The 23678-nt window shown below is 40.0% G+C and overlaps 1 protein-coding gene across 4 annotated transcripts in view; it reads right to left on the reverse strand.

Annotated features, from left to right (window-relative positions):
- LOC139730519 (uncharacterized) overlaps positions 1-23678 on the reverse strand; it is a 312627-nt gene that overhangs the window by 155239 nt on the left and 133710 nt on the right. For all 4 annotated transcript variants that reach the window (XM_071641366.1, XM_071641365.1, XM_071641368.1 and 1 more), the window contains 3 exons: positions 21440-21523; positions 19537-19686; positions 3857-3975 (listed from right to left, as the gene is read on the reverse strand). In XM_071641366.1, the coding sequence (XP_071497467.1) occupies positions 3857-3975; positions 19537-19686; positions 21440-21523 (353 nt within the window). The remainder of the gene's footprint in view (positions 1-3856; positions 3976-19536; positions 19687-21439; positions 21524-23678) is intronic.

Consider the following 23678-nt stretch of genomic DNA (forward strand, 5'->3'; position numbering starts at 1 on the left):
ACAAGTGTCCTCCATCCATCACTATCATTATCAAAAACATTACAAAAATTTTCTAAGTCATGACAAAAGTATATATCAGGGCTCGACACTAACGGTGGCCCGGGGCCACCAAAAACACACGTCGGGCCCCCCCAAATTTCAGAAATGAAGATTTTGGTGGCCCAATTGGGCCACCAAAAAAAAGTCGGATGTTTGCCTTTACTTTTGGAAATGAACAGCGGTAACAATCGGCTCCGTAAGATGCTAAAATAAATGTCAGATGTTTGCTTTTAACTTTGGAAATGAATAACGGGAATATTTAACTCCGTATGATACTAAAATTAATGTCAGATAATGTCGGAAATGAATAAGGATAACATTCGGCCCCGGAAGATGCTGAAATAAATGTTGATTGTTTGCTTTGGCGTTCGGAAATGAATAATAATGATATTAAACTCTGTACGATGATGAAATAAATGCTGGATGTTTGCTTTTACGTTCGAAGGTAAATGGCAATAACATTCAGCTCCGGAAGATGCTAAAATAAATGTTGAATGATCCCTTTGACGTTCGGAAATGAATAACAATAATATTCAACTCCGTATGAAGATAAAATAAATGTCTGATGTTTGCTTTTATGTTCTAAAGTAAATAGCAATAACATTCAGCTCCGGAAGATGCTAAAATAAATGTCGAATGTTTGCTTGACATTCTGAAATGAATAACAATAATATTCAACACCGTATACGATGATAAAATAAATGCCGGATGCTTGCTTTTACGTTCGAAAGTAAAAAGCAATAACATTCAGCTCCAGAAGATGCTAAAATAAATGTCGAATGATCCCTTTGACGTTCGGAAATGCATAACCTTACAATAATATTCAACTCCATACGATGATTAAATAAATGTCGGGTGTTTGCTTTTACTTTCGAAAGTATATAAAGAGCAATAACATTCGGCTCCGGAAGATGCCAAAATAAATGTCAGATGCCAAAATAAATGTCAGATGATTGGTTTTATATACGTTTGGAAGTGAATAGCAGTAACATTCTGCTATACATACGATGCTAAAATAAATGTCAGATATTTGCTATTACATTTTGAAATGAATAACAGAACATTCAGCTGCGTTGCATGGTAAAATAAATGTCTGATGTCTGCTTTGACGTTCAAAAATGAAAACAGTAACATTCGGCTCCTTAAGATGCTAAAATAATTGTCAGATGATTCATTTCACTTTCGGAAGTGGACAGCAGTAACATTCGGCTCCGTGCGATGATAAAATAAATGTCGGATGTTTGCTTTTAAATTTGGAAATGAATAACGGTAATATTCTGCTCCGTACGATACTAAAATAAATAACAGATTGCTGCTTTTACAATTGGAAATGATTAACGGTATCAATCGGCTCAGTTAGGTGCTAAAATAAATAGAGGATGTTTGCTTTCATGTTCGGAAATGAATAAGGATGACATTCAGCTCCGTAAGATGCTAAAATGAATGTCGGTTGTTTGCTTTTACATTTGAAAATGATTAACTGTAATTAACATTCGGCTCCGTACGGTGCTAAAATACTAGTAAAATTGGATGATTGCTTTTACAATTTTGTTTGTTTTATAGGCTTTCAATACCGATGCAGAAACAAGGACGATATGATAAAATCAGAAGCTGAATGAATATTAAACGGCATGTCTCACGTCACGCTTACAACTAGGCATCTTGCACTTTTCAAATCTTGGTAGAAAACACGACATGTGGTACGCGCCTGCCGTGATAACGCATTGTAGAACCTGCATGGTAACGTAAATAAACACGCATCCGATTTGTCGTAATTAATGTTGTAGCGTACGCAGGGATTTACGAAGATGAACACACATGCTTCGTTGTCTTTTCATGCTATGCTAGGTGTTCGCGTCGATCGACGATACCATACTATGCTGTTACAAACGACATAAACAATGCAAGTAGAGCTTCGTTTGTTGTATCGAAATGGATAAACAAGGTGCTGGAACCAAGATTATCACTATCAGCGGATTATCAAACTTTGCAACGCTACAGAAGCACTCAAACAGCATGACCTGATCATTCTTCGGCCGTGAACTGGTAGTGAAAAAGTCGTGCTTTTGGAGCCCAAGAGCTGCGGACAATACCGATGTAACAATCGGCGGATTATCACCATGAATAGCAAGTGTCTTTTGTTCGATTTTCACGCTGCATAACAAATGAGTCGTTCTAGCCGGCGAGGGGGCAAGGCAGGATGTCGGTGACTGTTCTGCCCGAAAAGCACGACTTTTTTCACGACGTAACAACTACTAATCCACGGTAATTTCACATTGATTCCAGCACCTTTTCAGAACTCGTTCACCACCTATTCATAACGCAATCACGGCAAAACCACGGAGACAATATGTAAGTGCAAAAGCACAACTTTTGCACGACTAAATCACAACAAAATCACAAGTAAAGGACAGCGTTTTCAGTGTCAAAGCATCGCAAATAGTGTTGGTAGTGAATGGACGTATGCTTTTTTAATTATAATTCATCAATGACACAGACTTGACTGTCTTCATCTAGGTCAACTCTGGTAACAAACTCAGTACGATTATAGCAATTAATGCACATGAGATCATACAAACATTTAAGATGACTGGCAATATCAATGCAGCTCTTTCTTGCATTTTTAAACTGGTTGATAAACAAAATACCAGGTATGTGATGTGGTAAACAGTATACCTGTGAGCAAAGGGATTACTTGATTAAAAGAAGGAAAAGTAGAAATTACGCGGTGCGTAATATATGTCCCCGCCGGAAGTAGCATTTTGTAGCAAAATGTACAAATAGGTCAAAAATCAAGGTCAAAGGTCAAGAAGTCAAAGATCAAAATTCTGTGTACAAGTTTTTAAGCCCTCACCTAGTGCCATCACTTAAAGCAAACGGAATCAAAATCGGGTTAGAAATGGCGAAGGAGTAGCATTTTGTAGCAAAATGTACAATATAGGTCAAAAATCAAGGTCAAAGGTCAAAGATAAAAATTCTGCGTAGAAGTTTTGAAGCCCTCACCTAGTGCCATCACATAAAGCAAACAGAATCAAAATTGGGTTAGAAATGGCGATGGAGTAGCATTTTGTAGCCAATGTGCAATATAGGTCAAAAATTAAGGTCAAAGGTCAAAGAAGTCAAAGGTCAAAATTCTGTGTAGACGTTTTGAAGCCCTCACCTAGTGCCATCACATAAAGCAAACAGAATCAAAATTGGGTTAGAAATGGCGATGGAGTAGCATTTTGTAGCCAATGTACAATATAGGTAAAAAATTAAGGTCAAAGGTCAAAGAAGTCAAAGGTCAAAATTCTGTGTAGACGTTTTGAAGCCCTCACCTAATGCCATCACATAAAGCAAACGGAATCGAAATCGGGTTAGAAATGGCGAAGGAGTAGCATTTTGTAGCAGAATGTACAATACAGGTCAAAAATCAAGGTCAAAGGTCAAAGAAGTCAAAGGTCAAAATTCTGTGTAGAAGTTTTGAAGCTCTCACCTAGTGCCATCACATAAAGCAAACGGAATCGAAATCGGGTTAGAAATGGCGAAGGAGTAGCATTTTGTAGCATTTTGATCACACTCGGACGCACACACGGACACACGGACGCACGAACACACACATGGACACACACACGTACGGAGCCCGTTTCATGGTCCCCTGCTCGATCTCGTTCGGCGGGGACAATAATTATTTGCTTAAATCTTCTGATTTCATGCACATTTCACACTATGCATTTTATACCAGCTGCTCACGAGTTACCCATTTAAAAAGGAAGTCACTCAACAGCAAACAAAATGGAAAACAATCATAATGGTAGAGGCATTTATTCTCACTCACCACCACCAGGCTGACCACTTAATGTCAATAAGCTGCTGAGATCACTTGTCTTCTTCCGCTTTATAGAATGATGTTTCTCATCACCTAACTCACCACGCTCAGCCAGAGACTGCTCACAGCTGGCAGTCAGTGAAAGGGAATGGAAGGAAAGAGCACAACAATAGCTAACTTACAAGATGCATTATCATATCAATGGGCACTGCTTTATGTTAAAGGTACAGTTTACCATTGGGAGCAGTGGTTTAAAAAATGTTTGACTTATCACATTTGATGCATATGTGTAGATATGTAGTATCACAAAACATCCTACCATAATATTTCCAATTAAAGCCTAAATTACTAAGGAGATATCACTATTTTCTCACTAAACCAGAACTGTAGACAGTTTTGTCTAGAAACAATTTCATAATAACTATTGTTCACATTTTGTATATTTACCAATACTTAACATTAATTATACTGATTAAAATTTTTACATTGTTGTTTCTTTCCCTAACTCACATTTTAGAACTATTTTAAAGCACTAAAGCTGGGTTTTTGTTTCATCTGCAAATGGTAAATAATGCCTTTAAGTCTTCAAAAAATGTCATTGATAACACTGATACTTCTGGTACAAGACACAATAGCTGTTTTATACAAATGACTACAATGGCATCACATATTTTATAATGTAATAAACTTAGCAAATGTTGATCCAAAGTCACAGTGAACAGCAAAAGTGAACAAAATAAAACAAAACAAAACAAAAAACCTGAAAACTATGTGCAATGAATGACTTCAAAACCTTGTAGATGTAGATGTCATAGCTCTCCTTCATTTTCCTACGCCTCTTCTTGGCGGCATTAATGGTAGTTCAAAAAAGAATGTTAATCATAGCAAATTTCATGCTTACCCCTAATACTCCCAGGGGGCATAATGGCCCCCCTTGATGTTTTGCGCAATATGTCCACAAAGTGAGAAGCCATCAACACGGCGTTTCAAGACTACTTCCATTCAAGTCTCGAGCAACTTTTGAGACCAAATTCCGAACACCTGGGTACGTGGTTCCAAAGTTACGCAACAAGTGCATATCACACCCAAAATTGCTCAAAAACAAGATTTTGTGTACAAATCCAATGCAAATACGTGTCAAGCCAAAATTCATAAATGTTATCATTATTTTGACTTTTACTGATTAAAATGAATTTCACATTGTTTATTACTAAAATAGTGTTACTGACAATTTCCACCAAAAATCATCCAAATATTTTTAAAAACATAGAAATACATGAGAAATTTTAAAAATAATAAGAATACATTGTACACACACAAAAAAATTTGACGGCGATTTTTTTTTTCAATGTACATTCAACAAGGAAAAGTAGAAATTACGCGGTGCGTAATATATGTCCCCGCCGGAAGTAGCATTTAGTAGCAAAATGTACAATACAGGTAAAAAGATGAAGGTCAAAGGTCAAAGAAGTCAAAGGTCAAAATTCTATGTAGAAGTTTTGAAGCCCTCACCTAGTGCCATCACATAAAGCAAACGGAATCGAAATCGGGTTAGAAATGGCAAAGGAGTAGCATTTTGTAGCCAATGTACAATATAGGTAAAAAAATCAAGGTCAAAGGTCAAAGAAGTCAAAGGTCACAATTCTGTGTAGAAGTTTTGAAGCCCTCACCTAGTGCCATCACTTAAAGCAAACGGAATTGAAATCGGGTTACAAATGGCGAAGGAGTAGCATTTTGTAGCAAAATGTACAATATAGGTCAAAAATCAAGGTCAAAGGTCAAAGAAGTCAAAGGTCAAAATTCTGTGTACAAGTTTTAAAGCCCTCACCTAGTGCCATCATATAAAGCAAACGGAATCAAAATCGGGTTAGAAATGGCGAAGGAGTAGCATTTTGAAGCAAAATGTACAATATAGGTCAAAGGTCAAGGTCAAAGGTCACAATTGACATTCTGTATGGAAGTTTCAAAGCTCCCATGTAGTGCTATCATATAAAGCAAACAGAATCAAAATCGGGTTAGAAATGGCGAAGGAGTAGCATTTTGAACATTTTGATCACACACGGACGCACACACGGACAGACACACGGACGGACACACGGACGGACACACACACGTACGGAGCCCGTTTCATAGTCCCCTGCTCGAACTCGTTCGGCGGGGACAACAAGAAACCCCCAGAGTCTCCAAACCAAAAAAAAAAAAAAAAAAAAAAAAAAGAATCTTGGGGGCTTAATGATTTACAGCCAAATTCTAATTTCATGCAAAAAGTAGCATAATTAATTCATATAAAACAAGGAAAAGTAGAAATTACGCGGTGCGTAATAATGTCCCCGCCGGAAGTAGCATTTCGTAGCAAAATGTACAATATAGGTCAAAAATCAAGGTCAAAGGTCAAAGAAGTCAAAGGTCAAAATTCTGTGTAGAAGTTTTGAAGCGCTCACCTAGTGCCATCACATAAAGCAAACGGAATCAAAATCGGGTAAGAAATGGCGAGGGAGTAGCATTTTGTAGCAAAATTTACAAAAAATGTAGGTCAAAAATTAAGGTCAAAGGTCAAAGAAGTCAACGGTCAAAATTCTGTGTAGAAGTTTTGAAGCCCTCACCTAGTGCCATCACATAAAGCAAACAGAATCGAAATCGGGTAAGAAATGGCGAAGGAGTAGCATTTTGTAGCAAAATGTACAAAACAGGTCAAAAATCAAGGTCAAAGGTCAAAGAAGTCAAGGGTCAAAATTCTGTGTAGAAGTTTTGAAGCCCTCACCTAGTGCCATCACATAAAGCAAACAGAATCGAAATCGGGTAAGGAATGGCGAAGGAGTAGCATTTTGTAGCAAAATGTACAATACAGATCAAAAATCAAGGTCAAAGGTCAAAGAAGTCAAAGGTCAAAATTCTGTGTAGAAGTTTTGAAGTGCTCACCTAGTGCCATCACATAAAGCAAACAGAATCGAAATCGGGTAAGAAATGGCGAAGGAGTAGCATTTTGTAGCAAAATGTACAAAACAGGTAGGTCAAAAATCAAGGTCAAAGGTCAAAGAAGTCAAAGGTCAAAATTCTGTGTAGAAGTTTTGAAGCCCTCACCTAGTGCCATCACATAAAGCAAACGGAATCGAAATCGGGTAAGAAATAGCGAAGGAGTAGCATTTTGTAGCAAAATGTACAATACAGGTCAAAAATCAAGGTCAAAGGTCAAAGAAGTCAAAGGTCAAAATTCTGTGTAGAAGTTTTGAAGCCCTCACCTAGTGCCATCACATAAAGCAAACAGAATCGAAATCGGGTAAGAAATGGCGAAGGAGTAGCATTTTGTAGCAAAATGTACAATACAGGTCAAAAATCAAGGTCAAAGGTCAAAGAAGTCAAAGGTCAAAATTCTGTGTAGAAGTTTTGAAGCCCTCACCTAGTGCCATCACATAAAGCAAACGGAATCGAAATCGGGTTAGAAATGGCGAAGGAGTAGCATTTTGTAGCAAAATGTACAATATAGGTCAAAGGTCAAGGTCAAAGGTCACGACTGAAATTCTGTGTAGAAGTTTCAAAGCTCCCATGTAGTGCTATCATATAAAGCAAACAGAATCAAAATTGGCTCGTAAATGACAGAGAAGTAGCAAATTGAAGATTTTGATCACACACGGACGCACACACGGACGGACGCACGGACGGACGCACGGACGGAGGCACGGACGGACGCACGGACGGACACACGGACACACACACGGACGGAGCCCGTTTCATAGTCCCCTGCTTGAACTCGTTCGGCGGGGACAATAAAATGAAAAGATATAGTGAAATTTACCTATACAGCCCTTTAGATTACATCATGAGTGACTTGCGTGCTAATTTTCATCATGATTGCGTGATCTGCGGCCGAGATCTTGGGGGGGGGGGGGATCATAATGTCATAATGTAATGTCATAATGCCCCCTCCCCCAAGTATTAGGGTTAAAGGGAAGGTAAACCCAAAGAGCAATGTGGATTGAGTGAAAGCAGCAACATTAGTAGAACACATCAGTGAAAGTTAGAGGAAAATCGGACAATCGATGCAAAAGTTATGAATTTTTAAAGTTTTTGTGTTGGAACCGCTGGATGAGGAGACTACTAGAGGATATGACGTATGAGTGGACAACAATACAAAGAAAATATAAAGGAAATTCAACAAAAATTCACTTTTCTAGAATTATGAAAGAGCAGTGGACCAACCGCTTTCAGAAAGCAGGGGGAATAATTGCTAACCTTAACATATGTCAATATCAAGTTGATGGAATTTGTAATTTTCATGAAAAATGGATTTTTGTAGTATTTTCTTTATATTTTCTTGGTATTGTTGTCCACTCATACGTCATAACCTCTAGTAGTCTCCTCATCCAGCGGTTCCAACACCAAAACTTTAAAAATTCATAACTTTTGCATCGATTGTCCGATTTTCTTCAAACTTTCACTGATGTGTTCTATTAATGTAGCTGCTTTCACTCAATCCACATTGTTCTTGGGGTTTATCTTCCCTTTAATGAAATGCATGGAAATCCTCACACTGTGAAAAATTATTTTCAGTGTCATTATAATACTGATTAAAAAAATGAATAAAGGAGTTCTAGACCTGAAATAAAGCCTCTTCAAAGAAACATGGAAATGCAACAGTAGCCACATGACTGAACTCTACTGCAATATCCTTGAGTTCTATATGATTATTATTTTTGCAGTAAGCCCTCGATCATCAAAAGCTCACAGCTAACTCATAGTAGAATACAGGCCCCACTCAAGGATACATGTTCATCTAGTAGTCAGTGCCTGTAATTTCCAAACCTTTACGCCTCTGTTGACATACAAGCTAATGCATATTTCAGACTGCTCTTTATGTACCTACGCTTGTACACAGAACCTGAGGCTTTAGTATTCTCTGATGTGGAATGAAAATGCAACTTAATATGCAAAACTTTTCTTTGAAATATGCTATAAATTTAAAGTCAAAACATGTGTTTACATTTCCACTGTTTCATGAAAACATGGGGAACTTTGAAATCCCATAACTTTCTTAAAGAATTTCAGTCTGATTTTGATGAAAACACCTAAACTCTACCATTCTGTTCATCAATTTTACTCTATAAAGTGATCTTGAACAAGGTGCAAAATTGCACATTTTGGCATGATAAAGTCAAAATACGAGCTGCAAGTCATCTTCCTTGTGAACCCCCAATTTTTAACCTGATATATCACCAGTGTGGTACCCACAAAGAGCATCATTCTACCAAGTTTATTCATGTATATGTACATGCTTGTCCATCCTGCTGAAAGCAGCTCAAAGCAATAAGATTATGTTAGTACAAATAAGGCAATATCCTAAACTTTCCAAGTTACATCTTAAAAGGTTTCTTGCAATATTCCCTTCAAATTTCTGTGTATATCTATCTGGTTCTGAGTTAGGCTTTCAGAAATGAAGTAAAAGAATAACAACATGTTATACTGTTTGAAAGGTAACAACCCAGCGAATTAAAAAAATGCAAATACTACAAAATACATGAATTGTTATCGTATAAGATTTTCACAGTAACAACCACAAATACCATTAATGTAAATCATGAATTTCAACATTTTAGCGTCATAACTGGGCACCAGAGCTTGTTCTTAGGTATAGAAGAAAGCGCAGATACAGGTTTTAGTGCAATTTCCACTAACCTATTCAAGATGGTCTGATTCTTAGTGACAAATCCTGTGCAGGGGAAGAGCTAAACTCCATAATGTTCCCAGCGTATAATAGTAATAATACATATGATGAACATTGCGCCAAATCCACTTTGTAGAGCGCTCTAGGCACATACATACTATTACAGTACTCTCCGCTTAATCGGGTTGTGTCTAGCAGAGCATTTTTTACCCAATTAAGCGGAGTACCCTATTAACCAGAAAGCATGTTAATCCATTCACTATGCAGATACCACATACTAATCACACACCTCTCTGCATCAGACACACAGCAAGGTGTGTCACTTACAGCCACAGGTCATACAACAGCCTTAGTTTAAATGTCTGCAGTGTAATTTTGCAAACATCAGCAATCTGCTTGCAGCCCTGAGTCCTCATTAAGCCACAAGAACACTTCTAAACATCTGTCATTTTGAAACTAGATTCCTATATACATATGCAGCCAAATGCCGCAATGAATTCTGCTGCGTCCCTGTGTCTTTCATTGCGACCTTAAAGATAATAAAAAGTTTTGCTACCTCAAAAGTTTCCCTGAATTTCCTTGTCTTAGTTTGTGTTTCAGGTTAAAGTACCTTTCATATAACTAACCCTGTGAGACATACTCGTACCAAAACTTTATATTATCTATAAGTTTTTTTTTTTTTTTTCAATTAACGGCCTGAAGAAAGGTTAGAATCTCAATAGAGTAAGTTTATTCTTCGCTTTTCTCGAGAGCTACCCATAGCTCATAGGCCCATGTATAGTGATTAGTGTGTCACTGTGCATGTGTATGTTGGGTAGTGTGTGTAGTGTTGGTGCAAGGGTTATATGTACATGACATGCAAAAATGCATCTACTTGTACGAGTCATACGGCGTATCTGTTGTACACTGCACATTATCGTGTTAAACCATGAACCTAAGCTCTCTACTGACTTTCAGCACCTCACAGTTTCTTCATTATTTATATTTACCCAAATTTTAAAGGCTTTCTGCAGGAAACTATAGAAATATATCGGGTTAATCTGGAAAATTCCTGCCCGTTTATGCGGAATGCCTACTCGATTATCCGGTAAATATAACATGAATCGGGAACTGTTTTTCACTTTTTAAGTCAATCAAGTGGAGTACCCAATAAAGCGGTACTCGATAATGCAGAAACTTCATGATTGTTTCCTAGACATTAAGTCATGGTCTTTCTGTAACCATCTCAAACTGAATGAAGCCAAAACTGAGTTTTTATTCATCTCATCAAAGTCTAGGCAGCAACCGGGATTTCAACCTTCTGTGGATTTTGCTGGAGAATGCATCTCTTCCTCTGACTGTGTGAGGGATCTCGGTGTTACTCTTGATAAGCATCTCACTCTCACTAACCACATTCGGAATGTCTGCAGATCGGCTTCCTTTGGCATTGCTAGGATTGGGAAAATAAGTCTGCTTCAAAGCACTGGAACAATTTACCACTTACCGTTAGACAGTCTCCATCAGTCAGTGTTTTCAAAAAAGCCTTGAAAACACATCTTTTCAGTAGCAACTAGTTCGTAGCTGTAACATTTATCCATTATTTTACATACTGTCGTACATGTTTTGAATTGATTGTAAGCGCTTTTGGCCTTGTGGGAAAAGCGCACTATAAATAATAGTAATAATCATAATAATAAGGAGATTCCTTAATGAGTCAACTACAGAAAAGCTGGTACATGCATTTGTGTCTCCACACATGGACTATTGCAACAGCTTCCTAGTTGGTCTTCCTCGCTCCTGTCTTGCTCTGCTACAATGCATCCAGAACACTGCTGCACGTCTCATCACACGCACAAAGAAACATAAACATATCACACCTGTCATCAGATCACTGCACTGGCTACAAATTCATGACCGCATCATCTTCAAAGTTCTACTCCTCACCTACAAGATTGTCCACAACTTAGCACCATCCTATCTTCATCTGGTTTCCCTCCGGACTATATCTTCTTCCTCACCAGCCAGACGCCTTTGTTTTCGCTCCACTGCACACCTTCAACTCACATTGGCACAGCTCACCCGTATCCGTTATGGCAACCGTGCCTTCAGTGTTATTGCAACTACACTATGGAACAACTTACCCATCCACGTCTGTGAAGCTCCTACAGTAGACTCCTTCAAAACATTACTGAAAACTCATCTATTTTTGCATGACATTTAATTTGTTTTGTTTTATTATATATATATGTTATGTTCATTCTATAAGTTATAATTTACAATATGTATTCTATGTATTTTATATTGTGTTTCATCGTACTACAATTTGTTTCTACTCCATGACAGAATTTCTCCTTTCTAATTTTTTCGTTTAGACGCACAGCGCTTAGGAACATTGTAATAAGCGCTTTAAAAATGATATTTATTACTATTATTATTATTATTATGCAGAGAGTACTGTATTACCCATATGAGATTGCTTTGCCGGGCAATTGTAGTGGATATTTTCCTTCTTCCGGGTTTGGCTATTAACTTTACACGTAAAAACTCCGGTTAATCACCAAGAAATAATATCGAAAACGCTAGCATCTGGGCACTTGAGCTCCTGGTGATGAAAAATATATTGTTGTGAGAGTTTCTTGTGGAGAGGTTTTCGTGATGAAGTGCAAACTCGTAGATTTAGAAGACAATCGCTGCACCTTATGTAGGCATGTGTCTGACTGTGTGTGCTGGCTGTTACTTGCACAGCATACCTGAGTTTCGCGACAGACGGCAAATTTCCATACGTTAGCACGAAAAAAGGGGGACAATCGCTGCCACTGTGTGAGCACGCCGGGTACCTGAATTGTGCACAGTGGTGTAGGGTTTGACCTGGCGCCGAGTGGATTTGTTTACGTAAATCGGGAAGTTTACATTGTGTTGATTTAAGTTACTGCTCAAAGATATGGGTGACAGAATCAATATGGACTGTCTACTTTCGCGGGATACGACATCTATTACCCTCAGTAGCATTGTATTGCCCGAGTCGAAGACGAGGGCAATACATTTCTAGTTGGGGCAATAAATGTTGGGCTTGAACCCACAAACCTAAACCACGCTCATGTGATTCAGAGACATGTGCTCCTATCCTCTCGGCCACAACACCTCCACAGTATATGACCAGTAGTTGTAGAAAGAGCATAGTACTACACCTCTGCCCTGAAGCTATAGCCACTAGGAATACTGTTTTAACAGCCAAATCTATGAGGGATTCTTTAGCTAAAGGCTCAAAGGGGGGCTTTGCTGAAGTCTCTAGAACTTTAGGCAGACTCAAGGAAGTGAGTAGATTCCTAGCAGGAGATCTACGGCTTACCAAGAAAAATGCCTTGAACAACTTGGACAATGCAAGGGCATTCAATGTACAAATTCAAGCATTGAACCCTTCATGCACTACCGTAAAGTTCCATGTATAAGACGCACTATTTTTGCCACGGAAAACGTAGAAAATCAGGGGTGCATCTTATACACAGGTACAGTCGAATCACGGAAAAAATCTGTCACGTACACCCAATTTTATAAGGGCAACTTGGAGCCATGTACGCCCATCGACGTTCGGAGGGTAAGCAATCACTGAAACTTTCGGATAAATGAGCGATCCTTCAATCTGGACACACACAACAGCTGTAAATGCGGGATAAACTTACAATTGTACATCGGCCTTGTGTAGTAACGATGTATCAATCTGGCCATAGACAACAGCTGTAAATACACGATGTACTGTACCTACCAGGCTACCGATGTATCAGTGACAGTGTCAGTCTACCAAGCTACCAACAGCCAACCTAGTAGCTGAAATACGCGATGCACAAGTATCATTACTAAATTACCGATATCGTAAAACTTATCAATGTACTAGTATCAATATGGCTATAGACAAAAGATGTAAAATATGGCGTAGGATCGACACTATGTCACCGTAATGTGAACGATGTGTGAAGCATGCATGCACGTCCATGGCTTTTGTTTGCTCTTCACGAGGCCGGCCAGGATAGCATAGCTACACTGTAGCTAGCTAGCTAGCTAGCAAGCCTTTGGCAAAGCCAGCAGCTGCAGAGAGGCTCTCGCAATGGACTCGCGTGCACACAGTGATCAGATCGGAGCGCGCTTGCCCGTTGCGCGCTGTGTGTGCAAGTCCATTGCTCTCTGTATGCGTGTGCTGAAATTATAGCGAGCTGCCTTTTGCAAAAGGCTCGCACTGTGCATACAAGTATGGTATAAGAGACACACATGTTACTGGTAATCCCTTCGGGCGAAACAACAGTGAGTGTAATTACCGTACGCACCGTACATCTCGCCATACGATCCCTCTGCAGCACTTGTTGATGTTTTTCTTATTTTTCGTAATAAACCTTCCAGTCTGACATGCGTCAATATGCGAGACACCCTATAGCAAAGATCGTACTGTACACTCAGGAGTACGATGATACATATACCACGATCAAAAGGCGAAACAATAGCAAGTCTCGCATTTTGCGTCTTCCATATTTTGCCGATGTCCGATGAATACCGTTAAAAGAAAGTATAAAAGGAAACGAAAAATAAAGCAAATACATGCTGCATTCTAGGGAAATTTTGAGCTGAAATAATATATATGACACACGCAATATTTGCATGGAAATTTTCGTGTTTTTTTCTTTTTTTTAAATTTTAGGTCCGAAAGTAGGGGTGCGTCTTATACACGGGTGCGTCTTATACACGGAACTTTACGGTGGTACTTCTACGGCTGACCGATATGCACAAATTGACCACATCGCTAACTCATTATTAAACAAGAGACCTGGGGGTCTCATGCTTACCAGAGTATCGCATGTTCACCTTCCATGCATTCTTGCAGACTCTTACCTGTAGAAAATCCGAAACTTGGGGCGGTGGCAGCTTTGAGAGCTGGGGGCATGATGTTCATTTGCATATTCCATCACACTGGTAAAAATACCAGCCAAGTACATTGTACTTTGCAGTTTGGAAAAAAAAGACTTAAAGCTCTATCACTTCTGATTCTAGAGAAGAATATTATTGAATATATATTCCTTTATTTACGAGGTTTGGGCCCCCTGGGGCCCCCAAAGAAAGCATGGTGCCCATTCAAACACTTTGAGATCCTATCCCCCTAAAAATGCTACTTGCCAAGTTTGGTGAAAATCCATTATGTTGTTTTCAGCAAGAAGATGGAAATTATGTACAATTTAGGCCCCTCACCCCCCCCCCCCCCCAATCCAAGAAGGGGGGCGGCGGAGTTGGGCAGCCCTGGATCTGCAATAAACAAACTTGGAACTAAAGTCATCAAAGTACAAACTCATGGCATTAAGTTTTCTTTATTACTTCTGGTTCTAGAGAAGGATTTTGTAAGATTACTTAATTTGGGGGGTTTGGGCCCCCTGGGGGACCCCCAGGAGGGACATGGTGCCCATTTGAACAAATTGAGATCCTATCCCCATAGGGATGCTACTTGCCAAATTTGGTGAAAATCGGTCATGGGGTCCTCAAGAAGAAGATGAAAATGTAAAAAGTTTATGCACCATGCACGACGGACAACGGATGCTGGACGAAGAGCGATCGCAATAGCTCACTTGAGCCTTCGGCTGAGGTGAGTTAAAAAGGTGAATGAAGGAGTCTCCCCTCATGTTCAAGGGAGTGGTACGAAGGTTTGCATTGTGTTTTTTTGCACCACTTGAAATACTCTGTTAGAGAAGAGAGTAACAGGATTCTGTGGTAGAAGCATTTCTACTTTCTGACCACAGACAAGAGACCTGGGGGTCACGCGCTCACCTGAGTATCGCAATTTCACCTTCCATGCATTCTTGCACACTCTTACCTGAGAACATTGGAAACTTAGGTCTGCATATGGATCCCCCCCTCAACTCCAGGGTGGGGGGGGGGGGGGGGCAAGCAGCCCTGGATCTGCAATGAACAAACTTGGAACTAAAGTCATCAATGTACAGACTCATGGTATTAACTATGCTTTATCATTTCTGGTTCTAGAGTAGAAGATTTTAAATATTCCTTAATGTGGGGGGGGGGGGGGGAGGTGGGCCCCCTAGGGGCCCCCAAGAGGGACATAGTGCCCATTTGAAGGAATTGAGATTCTATCCCCCTAGGGATGCTACCTGCTAAGTTTGGTCAAAATTCATTATGAGGTTTTCAAGAAGAAGATGAACATGTACAATTCAGGCCCCATTACAACTGTAGTGTAGGACTTCTCTCCATCCCCTCTCCTGGGTCCCAAGGGGGGGGGGGGTACCCCTGATTCCGCCAATCCCACGAACAAACTTGAAACTACAGTCATCAATGTACTAACTCATAGTGTTATCTAAGCCCTATCACTTCTGGTTCTAGAAGATTTTTAAAGATTCCTTAATTTTAGGGGGTTTGGGCCCCCCTGGGGACCCTCCAGGTGGGCCATAGTGCCCATTTGAACAAATTGAGATCCTATCCCCCTAGGGATGCTACCTACCAAGTTTGGTGAAAATCAGACATGGGGATATCAAAGTGAAGATGAAAATGTACAATTTAGGCCCCATTAGGACCCCTCCCCATCCCCCTCCCCTGGGTCCCAAGGGGGGCACCCCTGATTCCCCCATGAACAAACTTGAAACTACAGTCATCAATGTACTGACTCATAGTATTAACTAAGCTCTATCACTTCTGGTTCTAGAGAAGAAGATTTTTAAAGATTACTTAATTTTAAGGTGTTTGGGCCCCCCTGGGGCCCCCCAGGTGGGCCATGGTGCCCATTTGTACAAATTGAGATTCTATCCCCCTAGGGATGCTACCTGCCAAGTTTGGTGAAAATCGGTCATGGGGTTCTCAAGAAGAAGATGAAAATGTAAAAAGTTTATGCACGACGGACGCCAGACGACGGACACCGGACGAAGAGCGATCGCAATAGCTCACTTGAGCCTTCGGCTCTGGTGAGCTAAAAAGCCACACAATCAGGTGTAGCCAAGCTGGATTTGTGTGTCTCTTCAGCAATAGGGGCTGTACAGTTAAGTCTGGATGAGTTGGTAGATTCAGAGGGGGCACTATCACAGTGCCAGCAGCTCAAAAAATAAGGTACATTTGGCCACCAAGGGGCTACTAGGATTGAGGATGCCAGTGTTTCCTTCACCTTACGGATCACCCTGGGGAGGAGCATTGATGGAGGGAAGGCATAAACCTATGAGCCCTCCCCAATGAGTCCCTAGTGCATCCATCTGCCATGTGTTTGGATCTCTCGCCCATGCTGGTGGAGCTGGTGATTGAGACTTGATGCAAACAGATCAATCTGGGCTGGACTGAAGGTGATCTGTATTAGCTCCATAACCTCTGGATGCAAAATCCATTCTCAAGGCAACTCCTTTTTCCTCAACAGAAAGTCTGCTATTACATTCTCCTGGCCTGGCAGATATGCTGCCGTGGGGAGAATGCCATAACCATGGCACCATTTCAAAAGAGGAACGCTTGTGGAATCAGTACAAGGGAGTGTGTCCCACCTCGCCAGTTTATGTATGCCACTAATAAAAATCACATTGTCAGTCTGAATTAGGATTACCTTGCCCATTAGAAGTGGCTGGAAGTGTCTGCATGCAATTATCATGGCTTGAAATTCCAGCCAACTGATATGTGGCAGAGGGCAATTACACTGGTCCCACAATCCTCACTTGGTCTTCTCCTGATACATTGTGCCCCACCCCTGAAAAGAAGCATTCAGTGGTAACTGTAATCACTGGCTGGGGGTAAGATAAGGGTTTCTCCTGGGTTAGAAAAATCCCGCTGATACCATTGTAGCTAAAAGGTGAGAATTGGCTCCGAAATTGGCACCCTCTGGGAAAGGGGGTCAACATTGGGAAGAAAGAACAGTACAAAGAGTATCTGTTACAGCAGCATGTGGAGGAAACAGACTGGTAGAATATCTGCTTAAAGCTGACCAGATAACCCAGAAATTGAAGTCATATTCTGGATGGAACTGTTTGTTATTTCCCTTATCCCTTTTTCTCCACAACAGTGACTATGGTTCATAACTGCAAAAGGTGTCATAAGTTTGTCCTTTATTTGGGATAGACACTCTCTTTATACTGCACTAGTAACTGTGATAGGCTAGTAAATATAACTAGAAAAATAAGGTCCAAATAAGAATCGAATGATCAAAAAAAGTCTCATGTAAAATCTTACTGGCAAAAAACTGAAATCGTACACATAGAAACTTATGGGCAAAACACTATGATTGCTAACTAAGAGACGATTAAAAGGCTGATAAAACCGCTCGAACAAGTTAACCTGTCCTGAACAAAGAAGAAAAGAAAGCTAACTCCTGTACACAAAAGGAAAGACCTAATCGGGGGACTAAGGAACTAAGAAAAACCGAGAGATCGGGATGCTCAAAAACACAGAAGGCATTGTGATAGGTAACAGAGTAATGCCCCAGTCACATAGACATCCCGGATCACCCCGGACCACCCCGGATATGATCCGGGGAGAGATCCGTGTTGACGCCGGGAGGCCAACACGGCAACTTTTGGAGGTCAAAAACATCTGGCGTCATCCGGGGATTGCCATGTTGGCAGAGCAATCCGGGGTGGTCCGTGTGGCTGCCGTGTAGATGCCGTGTTGATCCGTGTAGCTGCCTTGTTGATGCCGTGTTTGTCCGTGTAGACGCCCCGCTCTTCCGGCCTTATCCGTGTGGCTGCCGTGTTGATACCGTGTGTACAAATCCCGGATCTCCCCGGATCTCGCCGGATTTCCCCGGATCACCGTGTAGATCCTTGAGCATCCATGTTTATATGTGACTGGGGCATTACTGTGATAGGCTAGTAAACATAACTAGAAAAATAAGGTCCAAATAAGAATCGAATGATCAAAAAATGTCTCATGTAAAATCTTACTGGCAAAACACAGAAATCGTATATGTAGAAACTTATGGGCAAAACACTATGATTGCTAACTATAAAGAGACGATCAAAAGGCTGATAAAACCGCTAGAACCAGTTAACCTGTCCTGAAAAATAACCTGCCCTGAAAAAAGAAGAAAAGAAAGCTAATTCTTGTACACAAAAGGAAAGATCTAATCGGGGGACTAAGGAACTAAGAAAAACCAAGAGATCGGGAAGCTCAAAAACTCAGAAGGCATTGTGGGCAGAAGGAGGATGTGTGAGCCAACATGCAGGGGCTTGGAGGAAGGGAGCGAACACAGTTTTCATTGCATTTAGCTTGGTTGCAGCGTGCAGCATGTGTGAGGAATAGCATATATTAGGAAAGTGGACAGATGGTTGTACTGTAGTAGACACAAAATGACATGATTGTCTTGTTCAGGAGCACATATGTGACCCGCCACAACAAAAGGATCCGAAAGTCACGGATGGCTGAGCAGACAAAATCAAGATTGAAGTCAGATCATCAAAATTGGTCAAAACTATTGAATTTCTGTTGTTGGCATAATGTTATAGTCTAATGTTTTGTCTATCATCTGCCGAAATTTTGGAGCTAAATGATCAAAGGAAAGGCAAGAAATTAGCGTTTTTTCTGGGCCATGATTTTCCGACTTTCAACGGAACAGAAACGTTTCCGAAGATTTAGGTTAAGTGCCGCATATAGACTCCGCCCCTAGCAAATAGGGAGTGATCTTATCGGTCAGTGCGTGGCATCCTGGTTACTGATTGGACATGTGTAGACCGCTGGCACTAAGCTTGAATGAACATCGTGCAGGTCCCTATGAGCGGACCTTCTATTGTCAAGAGGTGAAAACTGTCTTACCTCCCCTTGATCACAATTGTGTTTCTAGAAATGCTGATTTCCTAGACCACTCAACATGGTCTCTCAAAATCATCAATAACTCCGCAACTGAGTAGATTTATGAGTCTTGCTATATGAAATTAAAGTAGAAGAGTAAGGGAATAATGTCATGTCATTTTCAGAAAATCAACCTCTCTTGACTTTCGGATCCTTTTGTTGTAGCGGGTCACATAATTTGTACTCAGTGATTACTTGATCATAAAATCAAAACAGTACAGGGCTGGCCAAGTTCAACACTGTGCATACTTACCCATCTGTTAGCTCTGTGCCACTTTTCTTCTTCATGATGCTAGCTTGTGGCAATCTGAATAAGCCTGATGTCCCCCGAAATTTGAGTTGTCCCACAGCACTCAGAAAGTCCATCAAAGTTAGAGACGTCATACGTGTATTTCCAAATACTCTATAAAGGAATGAAATACAAACAAAATGTCATATAATTTCACAATGAAACACTACAGACAACAAAAACATTCTCAGCCTTTGGCTGATGTAAGATCACAAAGGAGTTTAATAGTAGAAATGGTACAGGCCTAAAAAAATTTGAAACAGCACAACAGTTTCAGGTGGAGATGACAAAATTTAAATGTGCAGTACTGCATGCATCAGAAAATTTGTATCATAACTCTTTCACTAAACCCCAGTCGCCAGTTGCAGATGCTTTCCTCTTATTCCCAAAGAAGCTTCTTCACTGAACTAGTGACCCATGGCTTCTTTGTTCCTTTTTAGAGATGATGGATTTTACACAAAAACAAATGTGATCAGAAATAGTGTCAACTACTTCGTCTATATTGTCGTGGAAGTCAAGGAACAAATTCCAGTCCGTCAATTCATAACAGGCTCTGAGTTCATCAACCGCTTCGTCGGTCCAGCACCGTAGAACCATTTTTATGGGTTTTTTGCTTTTGAGTTTCGTCTGTGGTATCATTGTGATCAGATGCGTCCAGCTATGGACAAGCTTTTGTCTTGCATGCCGTGGGGACATTTCCATAACAATGATTTAATAGCACTGCACTGTTATGAGTTGCCTGCGTTACATACTGTTAATACGCAGGCAAAACGTTCTCGAGTGTATTGGCTATTAAGTCTCCCATAACAAATTTTGGGCTGTCAGGTGAAATAGATTTGAAATGGCTAATTCTATCAGCAACTACCTGTGACTAGCTTCTCTTACATCTGCCCCAGGATGAATATAAACAACCATCACAAACAATTAGTTGAATTTTCTCGAAAGATAAAAAGGGTAGAGTTCAACGATCATAAGCTCAATGGTCAATGTACACAATTTCTCTTTGATTGTCTAATTGTACCATTGTTTGTTAAGCTGTTGAAGAAGTGTCCCTAGTATACTCGCGCAAGTGTCTACGGGAAATGAGTGTTGTAGCAAAATCAGCCTGTCCTCAGCGGGTTATTGTACATGCAGTCACCTTCATCCCTGGATTTCTCTGAATCCTTTGTTCTGTTTGATCTTGCCAGATGAAAATTCAGTAAGGCTATAATACCTCTCCATCACGGATAGTTTGATACAACCAAGTTTCTGAATAACATAGTAGACACGATTCTTGGTATTCATGAAGGTAACGAGCACTGGCGTGCAGTTCATCCATTTAATTACATATAGACCGCACATTTCCCAGAAGAATTGAAGGAAGTGGTGGCTTTGCCTTACAATTCTGTAAGCGATTATGAATCCCTCCTCGTTTCTTGTGGTTTAACCTCACTGGGAAAATGTTCATATCCATTAAGTCGTGGTACCAGTACTTGTGGGCGGAGTTCCAGTAGTTCCGACTGGCTGTGCATGTTGAGTCCATTAACAGGTATGGGACTTGCAACATTTTTCACGAAATGGCAAGGCACAAGAATGACTGATTACGATACAGGGTACGGGGAACTGGAATTATTAACAAATTATGTTCACTCGTGAATGACTGAAACTACCCAACATACATTTGTAGATCTGCTCTCACTTTTATACAAAAATGAAATTTGCTGATACAGCATTTAATAATCATGATCATAATAGCATGTATGACTGCAGAACAGAAAAAAATAGAAAACAATTTTAAAGGGAAATGCAAACATCATAATAGAATTGCACAAAATGCCAATTTAATGTTTCACAAAATAAAGACTGTATATCATAATATGAACCATACCTTGCACATGCCTCAGCCTCTATTTGGATGGTCTCTGGATCAGTGGATTGGCCCTTCAGTTGTCTAATATCAGACACCAGCTGTCTGAACAAATGGTATCACAAAAAGGGAGTGCATTATCTGAAGTTTATCTGAAATTCATTATTCAATGAATAAAAAAAAACAAACAAACCCAAACAGCAAGCTGGCAGTACTTGACTGAATAGTATCATATTACACTGGCATCTGAATTTCTTGGTTGCCTGTAGCTTTATACCTAGTGCTTACAATGAATAAGATTATAGAATACTCTGAAAATATTTAATCATTTACTAGTTATTTTCATCAACAATACTGATATCATAAGCCTCCTTTGAAAAGGAAAGCAAAGATGACTCAAACCTATCTCAAATGTAATGTAATTTCAGAATGAAAGATAAATTTATACATCTTTACACATTTATAATACATTAAACAAGCACAAGTTTACTGCGACTGAGACTTAGTGAGAATGTTACTCCATAAAAAAGGTATTGCCAGTGTTTTTAAGTTCAAGCCGTGAGACAAGAGCAACAATTCAGAGTAGTCTTGGTGCCAAAACCACTTTTTGGGCCTAACCTTGTTTTACTGTCTACCCAACATTTTTTGATGGTTTTACCCTATTTCGGGGGTGCTGAATTCGAATCTGGATGATGCAACTCTTGCATCCTTGAGGGTTTTGAGATATTCAAGATGGCCACCAAAATGTCCACCCAAACCAGAAATTCCCATGTATTTCCTTCCAAATGGTGAGAAATAGAAAACAATTGATGGTTTCCCCCTATTTTGAGGGTGCTGAATCCAAATCTGGATGGTGCAACTCTTGCATCCTCAAGAATTTTGAGATACTCAAGATGGCCGCCAAAATGGTCGCCAAAACAGGAAATTCCCATGTATTCCTTCTAAATGGTGAATAATTGAAAGCAATTGATTATTCTACCCTATTTCAAGGGAGCTGAATCCGAATCTGGATGATGCAACTCTTGCATCCTTGAGGGTTTTGAGATATTCAAGATGGCCGCCAAAATGGCCGCCAAAAAAGGAAATTCCCATGTATTCCTTCTAAATGGTGAGTTATTGAAAGCATTTGATTATTCTATCCTATCTCAAGGGTGCTGAATCCGTATCTTGATGATGCAACTCTTGCATCCTTGAGGGTTTTGAGATATTCAAGATGGCTGCCAAAATGGCTGCCCAAACCGGAAATTCCCATGTATTTCCTTCTAAATGGTGAGAAATTGAAAACAATTGATGGTTTTACCCTATTTTGAGGGTGCTGAAGCCAAATCTGGATGGCGCAACTCTTGCATCCTTGACGATTTTGAGATATTTAAGATGGCCGCCAAAACTAGAAATCCCCACATATTTCATTCTCAATGGTTCAAAATTGAGAACAATTGATGGTTCTATCCTATTCTGATTTTAAAATGGCCGCCAATACTAGAAATTTCCACGTACAGTGTATTTCAATCTTAATGGTTCGAAATTGAGAACAATTTCATTGATGATTTCTCCCTATTTTGATCACTGTGGTGAATGCGAATCTGGACGAACCCTTGCATCAATGAGAGTTTGGAGATATTCAAGATAGCCACCAAAATGCTCCCAAGAATGGTAAGAAATTGATAATAATTGATGGTTGTACCCTATTTCAAGTTTTCATCAATGGTTCGAAATTGAGAACAATTTCATTGATGATTTCTCCCTACTTCGATCATTGTGCTGAATGTGAATCTGGACGATGCAACCCCTGCATCCTTGAGGGTTTTGAGATATTCAAGATGGCCGCCAAAATGGCCGCCCAAACCAGAAATTCCCATGTATTTCCTTCCAACTGGTGAGAAATTGAAAACAATTGATGGTTTCCCCCTATTTCGAGGGTGCTGAATCCAAATCTGGATGGTGCAACTCTTGCATCCTTGAGGATTTTGAGATATTCAAGATGGCCGCCAAAATGGCCGCCAAAACAGGAAATTCCCATGTATTCCTTCTAAATGGTGAGTAATTGAAAGTAATTGATTATTCTACCCTATTTCAAGGGTGCTGAATCCGAATCTGGATGATGCAACTCTTGCATCCTTGAGAGTTTTGAGATATTCAAGATGGCCGCCAAAATGGCCGCCAAAAGAGGAAATTCCCATGTATTCCTTCTAAATGGTGAGTTATTGAAAGCATTTGATTATTCTATCCTATTTCAAGGGTGCTGAATCCGAATCTTGAT

This window comes from Diadema antillarum, unplaced genomic scaffold, assembly GCF_040938485.1.
Source record: "Diadema antillarum isolate AM-2024a unplaced genomic scaffold, OU_Dant_1.0 seq00000320_RagTag, whole genome shotgun sequence".
Lineage (NCBI taxonomy): Eukaryota > Metazoa > Echinodermata > Echinoidea > Diadematoida > Diadematidae > Diadema > Diadema antillarum.